Below are 20324 nucleotides of genomic sequence, written 5' to 3'. Positions count from 1 at the left end.
AAGGACGAGCGCTTCGTCCTTGTGTTGCGCACAAAAAGTATCAATATGAATATGTTCCAACTAGGCCGACTCGCAGTTATGCGCATGCTCGCGGAGTATCCTGCCCAGCCTTCTAGGCTTTCAGTTCTGTGCAAAATAGCAGCGGCTGCTAAAGAGCTCATCGATATCTCGCCACCGCTTATTGTATCCATTTCGTGCGCGTACGAGCCGTGGAACCGATCAAGCGCAGCAGATTCGTGGGAGTTACGTGGCGCTGGCTCAGAAGTACGTGCGCGCATTTGAAGCAGCGTTGATGTGGGTAAGTAGCAAGGGCTACGTCGAGCTCAATGGAACAGACTATATGCAGTCGTTGCTCGAACAGGAGGATGATCTGCGCCCCGTATGTGCCCGCTGTCGCTTTCACAGATGCGCGCAATGATGCAGTGGCGACAGCCACCGAGAGATTAAAATTTCAGAGATGTACACCTTTAGGCGAATTGAGTCGGCCATTATAACAAGTATCACAATTACTGAAATTTAAAGGTAAAGTTGAGAAAAAAGATAGTTCTGCTCCGCTTTCAGACAATCAGTGCACTGAAAGAAAGTATTGAAACAATTCGAACCGTAAATAAATCTGTGCTGTCTACCGCTAGGCATTTTTGCGGACATTTCTGTCCAGCTTCGCTTAGCGTTGCTCCAAGCTTCGTTTTGACCGCACAGCAAAAATCGACGATCGTTTCTGACACCTGCGCTCTCGGCTTGTCTATTGGCACAGAGCTGCTACAGGGGAACCACATGTGCAGGTCCCCGTCTTGGTTTGTGTAGTATCTTCCGGTTCCGGAATTTCCTTGCCGAGAAGCGTTCCTTACGTTGGAGAAAAGGAGCAGCAGCAAGCGCTTACACACTACCGTGGTATATCTTATTTTGTTATAGCGCAAGCTCGACAAGGACAAAAGAAGGCACATCAGACACACACAGCGCTACTTTCAACAACAGGTTCATTTCTCGTTCTCGTCGCTATATATACACCCTCGACCCGTCATACACCACGTGTAACATTTTTGGAAAAATAAACAAGATATAAACTGGGAACCACACGTAGGCAGTTTTTGATTCACATATTCAAAGACATGTACACGTTCAACGCGAACAAAGATAATTCAGCTCTTTTGATGATAATGAAATGTAAGTTTTACTGACGCATGCATCGCCGAATGTTGCTATGTGTCTGGCTTCTATTATCAAGCGCGTCATTTCACACCTGCTTTTACTCATGATCACTGTTTCTTTAAATCTTGGTCTGCACTTGCGTCTCTGGCAATGGATGGCAAGAAAGCCGTCAGCGGCCACGTTGTTAACTTTGTTACTATGTTCTCGTAGCCTGTCATTTATGCATCTACCTGTTTGACCGATGTAGGATTGTCCACAGCTGAGAGGAATACGGTATACCACGCCGGCGATGCAATCAACGAATTTGTTTTTATGTTCTTTTTCGCATGCGCTACGTGGGATTCTTTCCGGCCTTGTGGTTTTACAGAGGCTGACCAATTTATTAGGTGTGCCTGATGTGCCTTCTTTTGTCCTTGTCAAGCTTGCGCCATAACAAAATTGGATATGCCGTACCAACAAGCCCCTATTGCTATCCTCATCGACTACCGTGGTGCCGGCCAGCATCAGCCAGCTATGCACGCTTGCGCATGGCACTTTTTGATAAACGATAAAAAATACCATGTGGTTATTTTATTTCAGATACGCACGTAAACAAGAAGACGTAACAAGCTCAAATTTAAAAACGACTATTGGTTTCTTGTAGAAGGACCGACTAGTCAATGCCCTCAGACAGGGTCAACTTATAATGTAAAAAGCAAGAGTTAATCATATCGGCTTGAAACTAAATGCGAGAACTGGAGCGCAAGGCCAAAGGTAGAGTGCGCCTTCTACCAGTGACCTTCAGAGACAGCCATGCATATTCTGTTTGGCTGCAGGAATCGAAGATGCGCTTCTAAGAGACATATCGCGGTGCCTTTTCTTTGATGCCAAGCGCGGTCACCTCAACTGCACCGGCTGCAAACAATGCGCTACTGCACCTGTATAGATAGTTGAGACCATTTTATGACGTCTCGTTTTGTCGCTTTAGCGACAAAACGAGAAAACGAACAGCAAGGAAATAAGCAATTGGAAACCTCTTGAGCACGCATCCTCGCAGACAAACAGCGAAGATCACTACAGAATTCGGAGAAAACTACCTTCGGCCATGCGCCAGCGTTTTATTTGACGCTGACATTAAAAACGCCACTACGATGCGTTTATCGCGAACACAACGGCGCAATGTCAAACAAAAATGTATCGTTACAAAGTAAACTAGAGAACATAATTGTACTAGCAAAAGGCTGGTAAAGAAATTTACGAATGAATAAATGTTGCTTAAGACAATGCTAAAAAAACCTTGGCTCAGCCGATGGCCAAGCATCGCGCCCCTGGAAGACATCTTCTTCGCGGGTGCCGGCGCCGAACCGCACCGCCGGATGCCTCTCGTCGTTGGGACAACGCCGGTACTGCGGCCAGCGGCTCCCTGTAGGCAGCGTGGTCGGAGCACGGCGCTGGTCCAGATGGACTAGGCGCATCAGGGCCTCATTGTCCAGGTCCCGGAAAAAGGTCACCTGGCCCCTGTCCACAGGGAAATCGTCGCAGGAGGCGGTTTCAGACGTGAAGCCCTTCCCGACTACGCAATGAAAACGAGGAAGCTGTGCTTTTTCCTGGTGACCTAACCGCACAGCAACCGGTTCTGCCAGGATCTCACGTTGGAACAAATTCTGTCCGTGCGTGCCCCGGGCATCGAAACCTTCCTGCCACGGAGAGCTGTCGTGAAACGACGTCGACGGGGAGGGGAAGCTGCAACAAGGAAGGCCATTTTTATTTCTACTGGGCATTAATGGCGGGAGAACATGGTAAGTCTCAGCCTCAAGCCAGTGTTCCTGCGAAGACTGTACTCATCAGGACCAAGGCTTGCTTCTGATGAAAGCAAATCCACCTTTCGAAACGCTACGTTCAGACTGGCGCGTCCCTTGTTCAAGTCTTATCTCAGCAGTGCAGTACTTGACCACTGCTTTAGACTCAAGCGAATGGGTGGCCAGACTAGTGAATTAATGAAACGTGACAGAACGCTTTCTATCGTTGTGCCGTATAAACGGAGGAACAGATGCTTTATGGCACAGGAAATCGCACTCGTTTCACGCTAACCTATAATCGCCGTGTTTCCTTCGAAAGTTAAAATGCCGTGGTATTGCAATAAATGGTGGTCGTTATTTAGTGTTGTGTTTACATATTAAAACATTCTCAAGGACGATTAGGCTACTCACTTCAGTTTCACTAAAGAATCAATCCGCCAATTTCAACACACGTCACGAAATTGGGCAGTAGTACCCCTATGTTTTGCAGCAAGCTACAGTGTCAGCTAAGAAAGAAACCTCATTTTCAAAAAAAAGAAAGAGCAGTCGTTTCCTAAAGTATGATAGTAATTTCACCAACCTATAGCGTCCAAATGAAGTGAGAGTGACCGGTTTGCGATCGCCCAGAGATGCGACTTCCTCCATTCCACCAGGAAACACTACTGGTTGGTTCAATGTCTGCAAAAGAAGATCGACCAACATTATTTAGTCCCATTTCGTGACTTACACCTATATTCATCATTGCACTGCCTCAAAAAGACGAAATTAAGGAAGTGAATATTTGCTCGATCAATAATTCTGACATTGGGAAGGTGTCTTAGTCACGGCACTACGCCAACTTGCCTATCAATAATTAAATTCTGAGGTTCTGCGTGCCAAAACCTCGGGTTAATTTTGGCCACCTGGGTTTGTCTTTGTAATGAGCACCTAAATAGATACGTACATGAGCATTTGCTGCATTCTTATCTTATCGAAATGCGACCACCTGGGTCGGAGTCGAACCCGTGACCTAGAGCTCAGCAGCACAACGCCATGGCCACTCGGCGACCGCGGCGGGTACTATTCTTCCATAGGTAATGCATATGCCAGACACTTATGAACCTATTTGCGACAACTTTCACTCTAGTCATTGCCACACAAGCTGCGGCCGCAACTTCTGCCTAGAAAGGTGGGAGGCTGCCTTCTCAGCTATGGTCTCACCTGGGGGCTCTCGGGAAGCAGTTCGTGAACGAAGCCCTCTTTGAGGTGGATCAACACAGGCTTCGCGCCGACAGGCCAGCAGTCCTCCGACAGTTGCAGTATGCGCACCGTCGCCTGGTAGCGGATGTCGGCGTGTGTTGGAGCCGCACGAACCCTAAACTAGAGAGGCGAATAATAACGATTACTGACCCACACCTATAAATTTTCTCGAGAGCAATAGATAAAGCTAAACGTAAGCGTAGCGTGAAAAAACCCGACGACTAGGAAAACTGGGAAATACCCGAGGAAGTTACCAGAAGCATATCCTCTCAGCATATCCTCTCTCAACTGAAGATACTCTGGGGCTGCTAAAGACAAGAGCGTTTCAAATTTTGTATTGATTACCTAATCTTTCGTAAGATTTGACACGTTACGAACCGCCTGCAAGGGTGCCGACCTACAAAATTTTCCCAGCCAGCTGCAGAGGTGGCGAGCTTCCCAGAAGCGACCTTGGAACCCTTCCTCGCCTGCTGCGGCGACTCATTTTGTAAGGACGATGTGCCACGTCAACATCCCCTCGGCGCTACTATGACTAAACGCGGTCGGTGGACCAAGTATGGTTAGTGGATTTCCCGTGACTGCCACTGTTTGTTTGAAGGGGTGGAACTCCTGGGAGAAGATATCGCGCCGCCGTCTCACGGGGCTTAGAAGTCATGGACAGACGCGGCGGCCATTGTCTGCAGGGTCAACACTGGGATGAAGAGGAGCCTGCTCGGGGCAGCACACGTGTCTGCGAGAACCTTCTCACCTCGGTGTGGTCAGTGGAACCTGTGTGGAGGTGAGTGCGTAAACCCTCCCCCTCAAAGGTGGGTCGGCTTCGATGACTGCACGCTCAGTTTGGTCGAACGGTCGTTTTTCCTTCACCTAGAAATCTAGGGAGGACAGTGTTTATAAGCAGCTGTTGCGCGGCTGCTGAGTGTGCATTCCTCTCAGTCATGTTAGACTGATGAACTGTAACATTTTCATGTAAATAAATACCATATTCCTCGTTCTCGACAACAACAAGTCTCTCCCTTCAACAACGTTCTCAGCGTGTATAAGTTGGACGACGGCATGGGCCAGCTACCATCTATTTCGTGCCCGACCCCAACCATCACAACTTACATAAACATATATGGAGTTTTACGCGCCAGAATCAAGTTTTCGTTACAAGGCACACCACAGTGATGGGACTACGGGTGAATTTTGACCACCTCGGACTCTTTAATGCGCCTCTAAGTCCATGTACATGAGCGCTCGTTTTGAATTTCGCCCTATTTAATATACGGCTTACACATACTTAAATAAGTACCGCGGATTAAGTGAAAATGTAACTGAGAACGGATTAGGTAAAAAACTTACAAGGAGAAAAATATGGTTTTCAGTCTAATTGAATTTTGCAGAACTGCATCAACTCTGCCCGAATGACCAAATGAAAAACTGAAACTGAGAAATGAGAAACTGGAGCACTGACAATATTAATAGAAGAACACATTTTCAACGTGACGCACACGTCAGAAGAAAATATTTAGGAACTTTGTCACTGGTTTATACAAATATGCCTTAATGCAGTGGAGAATCATCAAATGCGTAGGAATCAGCAATTCCTTATTAAAGGGATGCAATGCCTCCGTATCCTCCTGCAAATGAACAAATGCTCTCCTGCGCATATCGGACGCATGGACAAAATTCGAACAAAAAAAATCGTCAACATCGGAAACCACAGGATCCAACAAAGGAAGTTATATGAAAGACATCAGGCAATGCATATAGCGTATGAAAGAAAACATTCTGTCCCAGCGGAATGTAGCACGAAGCTGCAAAGAAAACAGGCACGGGTTTCACAGAAAGGGAAACATGTATGTGCTACCCATTATTCTCGCATATTAAAAATAAAACTAATTTGGTAATCTTCTGTTACTGGGGCTCAGATTAATGTGAAGCACACAGGCAGACAGGGCGCTCCTGCACGGTCATTTTCCAGTCAAAGAAATTTTTCCAGTTCCTGTAAAAATTTCTCACCAGCCTCATTCACCCACTTCCCCTGGTCTGCATACGAGCATAGCCACAACTGTTGAGCAGGTGCTCTTGAAAGGGCAACCGCTTATAAATAACGCTCTCAAATTAACACTGCAACTAAGCTACTTTTTTCGGTCAATTAGAAGCTGCGGGAAGGTCTCCTGCACACGTGCGTGAAGATTTAGGTAGCAATTTGCTACAATTTTCTTACCGTTACTATTACAAAATTTCGTAACTGCTCGAAAGAGTGTTTCAAAGGTCCCTCACACGCGCTTAGCAATATATTACGGCGCTCCTCACGCGCCTAAATACTGAATTTCACAGCATGTTCCTCCCAATGCTCATTGAATTTTTGGTGGAGAGAAATGAGATTATGAAAGCGGGGAGGTGAACCGATGAACACAACTTGCTACAGTAAAGTCCACCTGCGGATACGCCTTAGCTCGAAAACTGCAAACGTTCTATTCCTTCGGGAACCACTGAGCACAACCCCAATTGGTATATATTTGATAATTTCTCAGGTCTCCCGGCTACTTCCTTCCAGGTTACTTAGGCGGCTACTTTGTTGCACAATAACAGTATAAAAAGTAACAGTATAAAAAGAATGTAGTAATCAGGCTTGAGCGTGAAGAATTCGATGTATTTACCTATAATCAATTACGTTTGTTCGTAATTTTGTAATTGAACAATCGCTTTGTTAACTGGGCAACACACTTCATTCAATAACTTTTTTTCACTAACCGATTACTGCAGTATTTTCTACATAAAAAATGAAAGCAGTCGATTTAAGTTTGCAACTGTTATGGAACAACAAAGTGCGCAGCGTTTGTTTCTTTTTGTAATCGGCCATTTACACGCAGCTCAGTTCTTGCCTACTGCGGGGCCACGTAACAGCCGCTTCTCAAGCTGGCTGGTATGAGATTTCTTCGGCACACGACGCGTTGAATTAGGGCTACAAGACTGCAGGAGGGCAGAATGGGAGAATCACTAGCGAATGTCTGTCAGTGTAGATATTTGGGCTTGTTGGTGTAACATTTTGCAGTGTTTTTCCTGTAGCGCAAATTGCATGCCTGTGTGGGTGTTTTCTCTTCTATGTCTTTGTGCTATTTGAGCTACAGGAAGAAACTGCGAAGGTCTGTTCTGAAGCGGGAGAGCAGCTGAGGTAGATAGCACGGCTGCATGCTGCACACGCCGAGGGTGAGTGGATTCGCTGCATTGTCAAGGGCGCAGAGCAAGTGCGTTGGCCAATGCCGGAGCTGGCGCTTCTCCGTATCTGATTGCGTGGTCGAGGTGAAGAAAAATGCGTGCCGGAATTGAAGCAGTGGACAAGCGTTTAATCTTATCAACGAGTTCGATCTCCCTTCGATTAAAACGCTCGCCCACCACCCGATCAATAGCAGCGACTTTCCTGCAGGCTCGGATCTATCACTTTGCCATCGATTGCGTCAGGTATATATTACGATGATGGCAATTTTGTAATTTCGGGCTGTTTCCAGACGCGGTTAGCACGGCTTAATAGTAAAGCCGTCGGGACTTCTTGATACCCTAGAATATTTAAAGCTACACTGTAATTCAACCGCAAATCGTCCGACTATAATATTGCCTCGGAATTCTGACTGTTACCGTCGACTCCGAATGTTTAAATTCGGACGTGTTTGCTGCCACGGGATGAAGTATTGCTCATATGGGATCAAGAGCTCATCCCGAAGTATTTTTCTTCCGGGCGTTCCTAAAAAGATACCCAATATGATAATTCGCCCAAAAGCAGCACTTGCATACCACGGCTGTCATCACTCACGGCTGCTAGGCGATAGTAGTTGGTGTGCCGAATCCTTGGTTATGCGAGTTTTATAGCACTAACTTTAATTGTGCTTTCCATCTTCACGCATGTAGAGTAGACGCTCTAGTGCATCTATTCGGAAAACAAAACGAGGTAGGTAATCGCACTGTTACGACTGGCAGGTACGGCGGTCTTGGTCGATGAGTGCCGCCCGTTTTAATGCTAAAGCCTTTGTAGGCTCATGGAGTGGTTTGTGTGAGCAGACCTGAATGAATGAATGAATGAATGAATGAATGAATGAATGAATGAATGAATGAATGAATGAATGAATGAATGAATGAATGAATGAATGTGGGTTGTTTAGTGGCGCAAGGGCCAGATATGGCCAAAGAGCGCCAAGACAGTGTTATTGATTTCACGATGAAATGATGAGTTCTGTGAGGTTGATATGACGAGGCTGTAAAGGGGCCTAAAACATTCGCTGTAAAGTGCGTAAATTCTAACTGCAATAAGATTATGGCGACGTCTAATGATCAGTACAATGAGCCTTACACTGCAGTGCGGAAGAATATGATATGCAGAACATGTAAGATGTAAAAATTAGCTAGAGCACAACTGCCTCACCAGAGACCTTGAAACACAAGGGCCTGGAGGCATGTGCTATACAGTAAAACTATCCCAGCGGCATCCTCTAAAGAGAGGAAGCGCTACGAATGTATGGGACATTACATGTAAGGCCACATCTCTGAGGAAACCCAGGACTATTAAAAAGCGGTTCTGGACCAAGAAACATTGCAGGATGGAGAGGAATGTGCTGCCGGTATCCTATGGAAAAATGTCTCAGATTCGGCTCCCCGACACTCCAGGAGGACGTGGAGTACGGACAGCCTCTCCCCGCATCTACCACAGGTTGGAGGCTCACTTCCGGTGAGTAGAAAATTATGGGTGCCAAATGACCTGACCTGACCAAAAGACCTGACCGCCGGAGTGTCCGCCGAAGCGTCATCATGCCATATAAAGACAGATTAAAGAATGAAAAATGATTGATAGTGAGTAATAACCTTATAATTGAGATTGGTAGAAGTTAAGAATGACTAGTAATGACTACTAATGACTACTGACTTATTACTACTAATGACTATGATATGACCAACATGTACAACGACGGCTTGTAGTGACCACAATTGATTAGAAATGGCTAGAAATATCTAGTAATGAGTAATAATGACAGAAATGACTACTAATGACTTGTGATGACTAGAAATGACTATTAAACACCACAATTGATGACAAACGACTAAAAATGCTCATTAGTGAGCAGTAATGAATAAAAGAAATAAGCAAAGAGAAATAGGCGAGTGATAAGAGGAGGAAGAGTAGGCTTTCGCCGTCAACCTCTTATGAGCGATCTCAAGAGACCCTGTATTTTTTTTTACATCGCTGCTAATGATCAAACGGAATGGCGCTCTGTAAAACACATATTTTGTGACCTAGATGTATACTCACACGGACGAACAATGAGAATGAGCTCACTACTGTAATGCGAGTTAATATTGTAAAGACGGTAGAACGTTCTAGCTACCCCACGGGATTAGCTAATCGCGAACAAAGTCGTACCCTAAGCTACTCGGATCCACTTGCGCACATGTCCAACAACATTAACACGAATAAATCAACCACATATGCTGGGAATAGCAAGTGGTGCGCAAATTTCATACGTCTTTATTCCATTACGAAGTAACTTGTACCCACGAACGATAGTACCACCCTGAGTCGATAGTACCACCAAAAAAGCACACGCAATGGCGGAGTATACTCGTATATTCACAATCTTCGCAATGCCAGTGGGGAAGAGCTGCATATAAATGCGTTTCAGACGAAGTGGAGGCCATTACAATGTAACTCGTCGGTGCCGAAAGAAAGGCAATGACGTTGCGTTGCTCACACGCCGCGAGCCTCTCCTTGACGTCATCCAGCATTCGGTATGCAGCGCTGCTAGCCAATCACCTGCTGCGCCAAAGAAATCCGGCGGAGAAAGGCACTGAATACTTACAACAGTTCTGCTTCTGAAGCATCGCAAAGATGGTTATTCAGCGAAAATTTCAATGTAGAGGGGGTTAGTATAAGAAAACTATCCTGAAGCGTGCTCAACACTGCCATCAAACATGACGTCATCTCGTCCATCAACGTTACCAGAGACGTGCAGTTTAGAGGATCTCACAAACATATTCGCCCATCTGCATGCGCACCACTCCAATCTGAATCATCGCCTGGTAGGGCCCCCAATCAGCAGTGGCGGCAATGGGTGTGTCACAGGAGCACGCTATAAACTTTATACACCTGTAATCAAGTGCGCGAAGCAGTCCAGACTAGTTGAGGTGAGAGAGGGAAGTGATACGAGAGGCCAGAAGGTCAAGTCTAACCAAATAAAGCCCGCTTGGCTACCACGCACTGGGGGAATGGGGTAAAATTCAAAAACTAAATTCTTGGCTTCAAAAAGCTACAGCGCTAAACAGACGAGATCATAGGCAAAGAACACAACACAGGAGCCTTTCCAATCATGAATTACCAGCTCACCAAAGTTTCCATTCTACTAAATTCTTGGCTTTACGTACCGCAACCACGATGTGATTACAAGACACGCAACAGCGGAGGGTTTCGGATTAATTTTGACCCCCTCGGTTTCTTTAATGTGCGCCCACTACACGGTCCCGGAGCTTTCTGTGGCCTCAACTTCCGGGATGAAAACCGCGACCGCAAGGTCAGCAGCGCAACACCATAGCCACTGTGCTACCGCGGCAAATGAGACGGAGGAAAGAGGAATGAAAGATGAGAAAGGAACTTCGCAGTATGCACGGACACACGTGCACTGAAGCGTTCATCGTTCAGCTCATGGCAAGTGGTCTTACAGGAGAATCATGAAAATAAAGAGCACCTTACGATCACAAAATCTAATGTTAGCGCCCCTGCATCTTCACAGGCAGCTTTGATCACAGCCAGTTACAGCACGATTCGGGTTGCGCACACTAATTCCGTGACCTAAGACAGCCGTATAGCGTGAATGTCCTTCTAAGCTTCCTGCCGAATGTGTGCATTGAAATCGCAAACGCACCTTTCTGTTCACTTAGTTTATGGTGTAAATAATACGCGCCACAGCACTCACCGACGATCTTCGCAACCTTTCCTTGAGATGCGCAGACAGGTCTACGTGCAGGGTTGACTTGGCCCAACCGAGACCATCGAGCCGATTTGGCTGCAGTGCTACATATGACGCTGCGTGAAAAGTGAAGACATCGATTTTAAGCAAGACAAACCACTTCACACTCGTGGATATAGGGGGTAAATAATAACGCCAGCAGTAAAGCTGAAAAATAAGCAAGAAACTTCGAAAACTTAAGAAATGGCGAGTCCGGGAGCAAGCATTGAAAATTAAAAATGAAAGCTGGAGCCGTGGTCTATTTGCCGAATGACTTATCTAGAAAAATATGCAATTTGCAACAATATTCTGCGCATGTTTGAAAAAAGGCCTTTTCCAAACAAAAGTGCTATTTTGGGCTTTCCCTTATTGTTCAAGAAACAAGATAAGTCGTCGTAGACTGGCGCCACCGCACAACTGCACAGGGCTCAAAAGCGTGAGTTCTAGGCCACATTATTGCTATTTTGTGAAACGCAAGTGACGAAGCTCTACTCAGCTGGCCGAGAAGTGGGCAGATATCACCAAGGAGGATTAATATGTTCGAGAGCAATACCGGGAATATGCCTTGCTTTCCAACCAGATTTTCCAGTTCTGGCTGCTGCACAGAAGAGGGCACGCACTATTTGCAAGTAAGCTATCATAACAGTCATAGATTACTCGGGTTCTTCTTTAGTAACAAAGCAGGCGAAAATAAAAGTACTGATTATTATGCGAGACACGAGTACATTACACAAAAGGAAGAGATCCTAACCTTCCATCAAGAGTGTTCTTTACGATTGACTCGTTCTATTCATCTTGTTCAAGACTATTAGCATTCGTGGCCGTCCCCTACTCAGCCACAGCAAAAAAAATTTACTATTTGCAGCAGGAAAAGCCTACCAAAATGTTTAATATTAAAAATACGAATGTTATTTTGGCGGTGTTACATGCCTGAACCACGATATTATGAGGCACACAGTAGTGTGGGACTCCGGAATAATTTGACCCCCCGCGGTTCTCCAACATGCAGTGTTACGATCTACCTGCAGGGGTACTGACCTGCAAACCTTTCCCAGCCTACTGCAGCTGTTTCGATCGACATGTGGGGGTAGCGACCTTCGAACCCGTCCCGGCCCGCTAAGACGAGTCGCTTTGCAAAGCCAACAATGCGCCACCTTCGGACAGCCAACGGCACCAGCAAGTCTAGCCGCGTTCGAGTATTGTTACCGAACGTGGTCACTGAGTATTGTTAGTTTATTCGATGTCGCCTTCACGGTCTACTTGGAGCAAAAGAACCCCTGGAAAATCGTGTTTTGCTGTGCTTTTTCACGGGCCCCAGAAATCGTCACAGTCGATTTACAGACGCGGCGGCTAACTGCAAAGTCAGCTCTTAATCAAGAGGCGTCAACTGGGGTCATGCGTGATCACCCATGTCTACGTGGACCCTATCCACTCGGTGAGTTCAGTGAAACCAAAGTGAGGAAGTGAGTGTGTGAACACTCCCCTCAAAGGCGGGTCAACTACGACCCCGACGCCTTTGGACGCTCTCATTGGACGAAGGTTCAACGGCAGTTTTCCCTCACCTAGGGACCTAGGGAGGACAGAGGGTTTTTAAGCGGCCGTTTCCGGCTCTCGGTGTGCTTCATTTTGCAGTCATGCTAGCCTGATGAAATGTATCTCCTGTCTTCATGTAAATATTGTACATAAAACCCGTATTTCTCGTTCTCGATAAGAGTAAGGTCCCTCCCTTCAACAACGTCTTTAGCGTGGATGAGTCGGACGACGGCAAAGACCAGCGACCACTTATTTCATGCCCGACCCAAACTCTTAGAGACGCCAATGCACGGAACCACGGGCGTTTTCACATTTCGCCCCCACCGTGCTCTGTAGGGCATTGCATTTATGTGGCTTACGTAAGCTATGTTAGCTTAAGTATAGAACGCATGAACGCAAAGTGACATTGTCAAACCTGAACCCAATAATGTAAAACTATTCCAATATCCTGACGTCAAATTTACGTAACCGCCAACGCAAGCACGGGGCGGCGACCCGCAGCGTTGTTTGAAACGACCAATCACGCTCTCCTCGTTTATAGGAGGTCAGTTTTGCTTAATTTCAAAATGAATAGCATTGCCTACCTTGACCGGCTATCCTCGTCTAATTGCCTGACAATAGAAGAGGAGCACGCGGCCGTAGAAAAGGTTTCGGTGGGGCCGAGCTAGTGCAGTGCAAGTAGATAATCGAATGAGGAGGGTGGTGCTCGCGTCCGATTCGCCGGATTCCCCTTGTTTATAGATTGTGGTGTCTGGTCGAAAATGGAGGCAGAGTGCAATGGAAGGTTAAAAATGTAGCGGAAACGGATCCTCAGCGAAGGAAACATGGCAGAGCGATGCTGTGAATGTGCAGCAAGAGCTCCACAACGTTACAATTAAACGAAAATGTTAATTAAACGCAAATAAATTGACGCTGGCCAGCAGCTCCGAGTAGCCAGTGTTTCTCGGGCTATTCCGAAATAAAATTTTAGCGACGATTACGGTACTCTCTAAATGAAAAATTTGAGCGCAGCTCTATACGTGTTTGCATTTCGCGATATATTGAGGCAGAGAATTTGAAAGAGAAATGTAGCAGAGTCGGCTGTCGTCAAAAATTTGATCGGCGAGTCAAGCTCGCCGGCGGTTATACAAGACTCGCCGGAGGTTCAAGTGTAATCGCTGGTGTCGCGTAGCTTCCTAAAAAGTACTACACAATGCGCGTCCGCCGTACAATCAGACTAAAAAACAATCGCAAACCAGGACAATCGAAACAAGTGCGAACGAGACCAAACCAAGCAAACGAAACAAGCGCGAGCTAGAGCTCACTCAAGCAGACGATAGTACGAAACGAGCTGTCTGGTTGAGACCACGTACGAGTTCGCATCGAGTGGTCGGGCAGGTTCCAGCGAGTACGAGGGGCCGGTAACATTGGTCTCCGACGTTCGCGGCTAGCGTCTCATCTCTCGCTACGCGTTCCCTATTTCAGCTTTCACTGTGCTCGTTCGCTCGGTTGCGCCGCCGACACCGACGGAGAATCGGAAGCCTAAAGGGCCGTTTATAGTCCGACGTAACGCGCGCGCGCGCGCTACGTTACGTTGGCGAAAACAACTCCTTCTATAGTCCGACGCACTGCAGCGCCGACGTAACCGGCGGCTGCCAGCGCGCCGCGACGGGCCCGGCGCAAATTTGGCTCCTGCTCCATTCGCACGCCGGCGCCGCCGACTGCGTCGACCCACAATGCATTGCGCGCGAAGAAAAAGGCGCCAACACAACTCCACAGACGGCTTTTGCGGACGGCGCGCGACTTGGAGAACCTTCTGCGCATGCTCCGAAGATAGCAGCCTACGGCGCGCGCGTTGAAATATAGAAGGGATGGCAGCTCGGCTGGCGCAGCGCAACCGACGCAGCGTGACTGACCGCGAACGACGCTCGCCCGCGCGCCGATAACGTCGGACTATAAACGGGCCTTAAGAGCTACGCTCTCAAAACCAGTTTATGCAGCATACAAATGCATCTTTAATGCGCACACGCCACTTTAACGTGGTAAGCTTTGGCAGTTTGGTGACATCGCGTTTCAGACAGAATAAGTGGGCTCAGCCCGAATATGTTTGACCAATAGCGGAGGAGTAATGGCAAAAAAATGTGTAAAAACGGAAATAATTTTTCTTCTGTTTCGTCTACTGCCGCATAATCAATGTGTACACGTCATATCAAATCTTTTCAGTCTTGGTGACGTCGCATGAAAGAGGTGAAGTGGGGTGTCCCAAAAAATTTTGCAATCGTGGAGGACTGACTGCAGAAATGCAATGGAAACAGCTTGGAATAGCTTTACGAACAAACGCCCACGGTGGCACTCATGTCTCCCGCTTCAATCCTTGTCAAAAAGCATGAATGCGCTCGCTACAGTGATAGCCAGCGACTCTAAAATAACCTCACTTACTCAAACTTATTCACTTGTCAGGATCTATTGCAACACTGAAGCTCATGAGTGTGCATTCCGGATGTGACGCTCGAGCCGGAAATGGAAACTTCGGCCTCGTGCTTATCAGCAGGACGTTGTTTAACAGAATAAGGCACCGATACTGTTAAACAAACGCACTGTTTTCTCAGCATGTGACGCAAAAAAAGCGTTCGTGAAAGTAGAAAATCGTTACTTCAATTCTAGCAGAATGCATTAATTATAGGCACGGCTTCCGCAATGGCTGACTCCAGAATTTATACGACCTCTCCAAATTATATTCCATATTGACGGCAGTTATGGCTTATACCCTGCCCCACCGTTCCGTGTAAATTGAACGACATTGGTTTATACATCCTCCTTCGTGCTCGGCCTTGCTTTGTCCGCCCTCTTTTTGAGCGCCACGTTCAAAAGCTTACTCGCATGCGAGGTGCCCAAGCTATACCACTTGCGCAATCAGCAGCCTCTTCCTGCGAGTGCTTTTACACTTCAACTGAACACCTCACCCATGCGGGGCTTGTACTTTCGTACTTTCGAGCCTTGCTCGCAACCATAGTATATCAAAGGTTTTACGAGATTGACGTAATAGCGTGCCTCAGTAAAGGGCTAAACATAGCCCGACGTACCGTGAGCGCGCGTGCACGTTACGTCACGCTGGCGAGATAAGCGTCTATAGTTCCACCGATGGCTTGAGGCACTGGCGCAACCAACGTAACCTGACGTGGCGAACGCACTCTGATGCGCCCGGCGTCGAGAGACTCGCCCGCGCGCCGATTACGTCGGACTGTGAACGGCTCTTAAGTCACCAGTGCTTGTACGCCCGGCTCGAACTGGCGCGGACCAGCCTCTGTCGCACGAACCTTGCGTTTTTCTACGCTATTGACAGGCGGACATGTTTATCTTTGGACTGTTTCTTTGATAAGCGTCCTTGTGTTTCGCTCTGTTATTTGTAGCATTTGAACGATGCTTTTTGAGAGGAGGGCTTTGAGACGTGAACTTGTATTTTTTGGGTGAGTGTTGTCACCGTCTAACAAATGTTATTGCTTGGCGCGAGACGAGCCTGCATGTATCGGAAGTTTCTGGAATGTTTTCGATGGTTCTAGGGCTGTCTCTTGTCACCGAACCATGTGTAATCTGATGGCATGTATGCGCGACGCGAATGGTGTAGAACTTTCTGAGGGACACGCGGGCATCAGCGATTTCCCTAGAACGTTCGATGGCTCGTGTATAAAAGCCGACGCGCTTGACCGGCACATCATTTTCGATTATCGCCGTCTGTGTTCGCCGCTAACGTTCTTTGAGCGTAGCCTGCTTTTGAGGGCACAAGCTCGCCGAATAAAATGCTAGTTTCGTTGATCAGTTTTGCCATGGTTTTCTCCCTTCTTCACCGTCACTACAACGTGACACTATATACGTTTGCTGCAGGAAATTTGTTCCTGCCAGAATGGTTCTAGGGCCGTAGACTAAAAAAAATATTACAAACATTTTGAACAGGAATGAGACGCGCCCTCGAACTCACAGACGTCGTCAGACGAGGCACTTGTCTCGTCATAAATCTGAATGTCCACGGAGACGAAGTAGCGCTGCAGGCCCTCCATGCCGTGAAGTTGAACGTGAATGCAGCGGGAACTGCACGAGGGAGAAAAGCATTTTCTTTCACCAAAATGAACATTTAATGGGAACCAACGGTCGAGCATCCAACCAATGGCGGGATTGAGTACTGTTGTATATTGTTCCCTTCATTTGAAGGTTCATCGCTGTAATGCGGCCATTTTTACCTTCCGAAACCAATGCCTTGGTCTTCGAAGACCTCAGTGGCACCAATAAATATGATAACAAGAGATGGCGGGAGTACGAAGAGGGACGAACTGAATTGCCATCCCAGCCCTGCGAAAGTGTATGTCCAGCGAAGCTGCTGAAAACCACTAGAACTGTTGAGGAGGGTACGCAATGCTTTAGAGTAAGAGTAGTAATTGTAATTGAGTAATTGTAATTTTGGCACCAGGCCACCGCTGGTGGCACTGCCTTTTTTTTGCCTTTAACACGCCTCATATTCACGCTGTTGCTCGGGAGTCCTAACTATACGTTGCGTACCCATGGCGGTGTTGCAACAACAATGAAATCATTTGCTAAGCTGGTTCTATTATGCACGAAAGGCTAGAGACGTCACTCCGCAGCTCCCAAGCTGCGGTCGCCACGGCAGCTTGCGTAACACTAATATTTATACGGAAACGCATGCGGGGAGCACTACGTGCTTGTCCTTATCAGGAGCGCCTTATGAATTATAATGTCTGGATGCTTATTTTGTACTAGCTCTTCATTGAAACGAATTGTGTTGTGCATTATTCCATATAATGCATGCATGTTCCGCTTCACTTCGTCGAGTGCTTGAAGCTTCTGCGTTAGGGGGTACGAACCACTGCTCCTGCCCTGCACTGCCGCCGGGATAGGCCCGTGTTTCAGCGCGAGAGTGTTAAGGGCCTCATGTTGCAGATAATACGGTGTCGGCGGACTCGCCCGTGAGCGAGAATTTCCGCAGATATTTAGGCATATATATATACGCCACGCCTTGCGATATGACATGCTGAATATGCGAGTTATACTGCCACAACGTTATGCCACTAAAGTTTCTCATTCTTGACAAAGTTGTTTCTTGAAATTTTCAGAATGACAGGCCACAAGGAAATTTAATTAAACATAGCGCAAGTCTTTACGTTAAATCTTTAAACCAAAATAAAAGTGCGTAACCATATGAGAAACCTGTAAATGAGCAATTTTTTGGCGCGGCTGCGCACAACCTCCGGGATCGGCTCACGCAAGAGGCCGCGTTTATACCGGAATACCTTCGTACACAGCGTTCGTCGCCAGCGTTTCGCGGTAAGCATTATGGTTACATAAGCTGCAGTTGCCGGGAAGCGTGAGAGGCCGTCGGGGATCTTTCAATGCTATCACGCTCCACTCTTAAAGACGAAGCGTAAGCATCCTTCAGATTTTTTGCTAAGGGACGCTGCCAAGAAATGCCGACTACCGAGAGGCTAAGAGTTTCGCTGTACAAAATGCAAAGCGAGCCACTGAGCAGCGCAGGAATTACATTTTCGAGTTCATACATTGGAGTCAATGGTAGTGCATCGTTCGCCCTTACATCCATCAGGCCTTGGTTGAAAGCTTTGTAGTCCGAACACGCCCAACACTTCAGCAGGAATATCACAGCGAAAGGAACAGCTAAACAGCCATTTGAGATAACAGCATACCTTGCATCCACGCTAGCCGACAGACGACCATCGCTGCCGACGATGGTCTCAGCGTTCCCATTGCAGCTGTCGATTCCATTTTGATATGTGCAACATATCATGGTGTCCTGCAACAGCTTATAGTGAGCCGCTGTCACGAGTTCGGCGATGAGGTTGGGCACAGACGTGACGCACGGCCGCCGGAAGTTTCTTGAAGATTGTGCTAGTGGCGTAATTGCGCCCTTCTCGTGATAACGGGAGCCTGGAAGTTCCTCAAGGCAACGTGGGAGGCTTTCCGTTTCTTCCTCGAAGGGGCCAGAATCATTAAAAGACGGTGAACGAGTGCACTCTGCTGCCCTGCCAATGGAGGCCCACAGAAGACGCCTCGGCGACGCCCCCCTCTCGAGCATTGCCGTTTCCATGAGCACTTCACGAGCACGAAGAGGAGCGCTGAAAGGTGAACGCGCTGCAGCAAGAAGCGCTCGATGCCTAAAGTAGCGTGCTGCTCTTTCTTCGATGCGCTCGATGTGTCAGTGCGTTCTGCGGTGGTGCTGCCGCCGCGAACGCTGATATGTTCCCAGAAATTGGCGCGAAGAAAAGTGATATGCTCAGTTACGTGACGTCACTTTGCGAATAGTGACGCAGTGAACTTGGCCAGGAGTTGATGCAATATAGTCAGAACTTGAATATGACGCCAGTTTGTCGCCAATGCGAAAACGCCCTCGACTTGCAAGGTAACTCTGGCAATGGGGAACCAGCGATGGTGAGGAGCTCTGCCATAGTTTATGTAAGACACAAGAAAATTCCCACGGTATGCGTCGAAAGTGCGGTGATTTGTCAACATACTAGGGGCATCGGTTCCTGTATGTATTCGCTATCATCTTTTTCATGCAGTCACACGCCAGACATTCTTCGTGGTCTCGCTTCTCAGTCGTGCACAATGAACTGATCAACACCTGTGCACAGAGCATGCGGCGGCAAAATTGTGTATCCTTAAAGGAGGGAATCCTGATAAGCGAAAGTTCGTAGGTGTTCTCAAGCAAGAGCGCCGACATATTCTGTACTGCCGTAGCGTCCTCGTCTCTCCTACGGTAGTACGCGGCTAAGAGGAAGCAGCGTCGGCCACGGGGAAGGTAATTAAGGCGATAAAGAAACCGATGAATTGCCTTCAAACTCGGAGTAGTTCAGGCAGTGTATACGTAGGGCAACCGCCACCAATGAAACGTATTTGTCTTGGAAACATGACAAGTTATCCAAGCGAGTTGACGTCCTTCATAATTAAAGCCGGTTAGTTGACAAAGGGTTGAAAAGAATGCCCATTCGCAAAAGAGATTTTGATGTTATCACATGCAACATATTGCCGGCAGTAGTACACATAATTTTGGGGAAGAACATACCCAGGAATTCTGGACATGCGTTTAGTTTCTTTTTTCGCCACCACGTGGCGTATCAACCTTAAAGATTTGAAATTCGCGCCGTGACGTATGCAATGACGCACAACTAAAGAAAACACAATAAAAAGAAGCATACCCTGAGCCTGTTGCTTCCCCTAGGCACTTGGAAACGAGCGCGCTTATGTGTCAGCGTTATCTTGAAGACAACCTGCTATTTGCTCGACTTGCAATGAATCCACGATTTTCTAGACACCTTGCCAGACAACTCGTCGACATTCCGGGTGAGATGTCTGGCCGAGATAACAGCTCCCGCAAAGCTTGCATTGGGTTCCCTTTCTTTGTTGTTTTTCTGTTTATTTGTGCACAACCGCGGCCGCGGGCTTCGGTATAGTCAGCGTTATTTTTCTTGTGTTTTCAAAGAACCGGTGTGATTCAATAAGAGGAAGCTTTAGCTCGGTCCCTTCTTCGATGCCGGCTGCTCAAATGCATGTAAAATGCATAAATGATTTCATGAGAAAATCGCTCAACCGATATGAAAGAGAATTGTTGCATTCAAGAGAGAACGTTAGATCACCGTGATCGCTGCAATAA

The 20324-nt window shown here is 47.2% G+C and overlaps 2 protein-coding genes across 2 annotated transcripts in view; one reads left to right on the top strand and one right to left on the bottom strand.

Moving 5' to 3' along the window:
- LOC139052522 (hemicentin-1-like) overlaps nucleotides 1-20324 on the top strand; it is a 118631-nt gene that overhangs the window by 35441 nt on the left and 62866 nt on the right. The window lies entirely within an intron of this gene.
- On the bottom strand, nucleotides 1705-19624 carry LOC139052532 (uncharacterized). Its single transcript, XM_070529646.1, has 6 exons — nucleotides 18361-19624; nucleotides 16629-16738; nucleotides 11108-11217; nucleotides 4128-4286; nucleotides 3508-3605; nucleotides 1705-2871 (listed from the first exon to the last, which is right to left on the bottom strand). The coding sequence occupies exons 1-6, from the start codon at nucleotides 18759-18761 to the stop codon at nucleotides 2415-2417; spliced, it is 1335 nt and encodes a 444-aa protein (XP_070385747.1). The 5' UTR covers nucleotides 18762-19624; the 3' UTR covers nucleotides 1705-2414.

The sequence above is a fragment of the Dermacentor albipictus genome, unplaced genomic scaffold, assembly GCF_038994185.2.
Source record: "Dermacentor albipictus isolate Rhodes 1998 colony unplaced genomic scaffold, USDA_Dalb.pri_finalv2 scaffold_26, whole genome shotgun sequence".
Taxonomy (NCBI): domain Eukaryota; kingdom Metazoa; phylum Arthropoda; class Arachnida; order Ixodida; family Ixodidae; genus Dermacentor; species Dermacentor albipictus.
The sequence above is the reverse complement of the archived record's forward strand: the minus strand, read 5'-3'. Positions and strand labels throughout refer to the sequence as shown.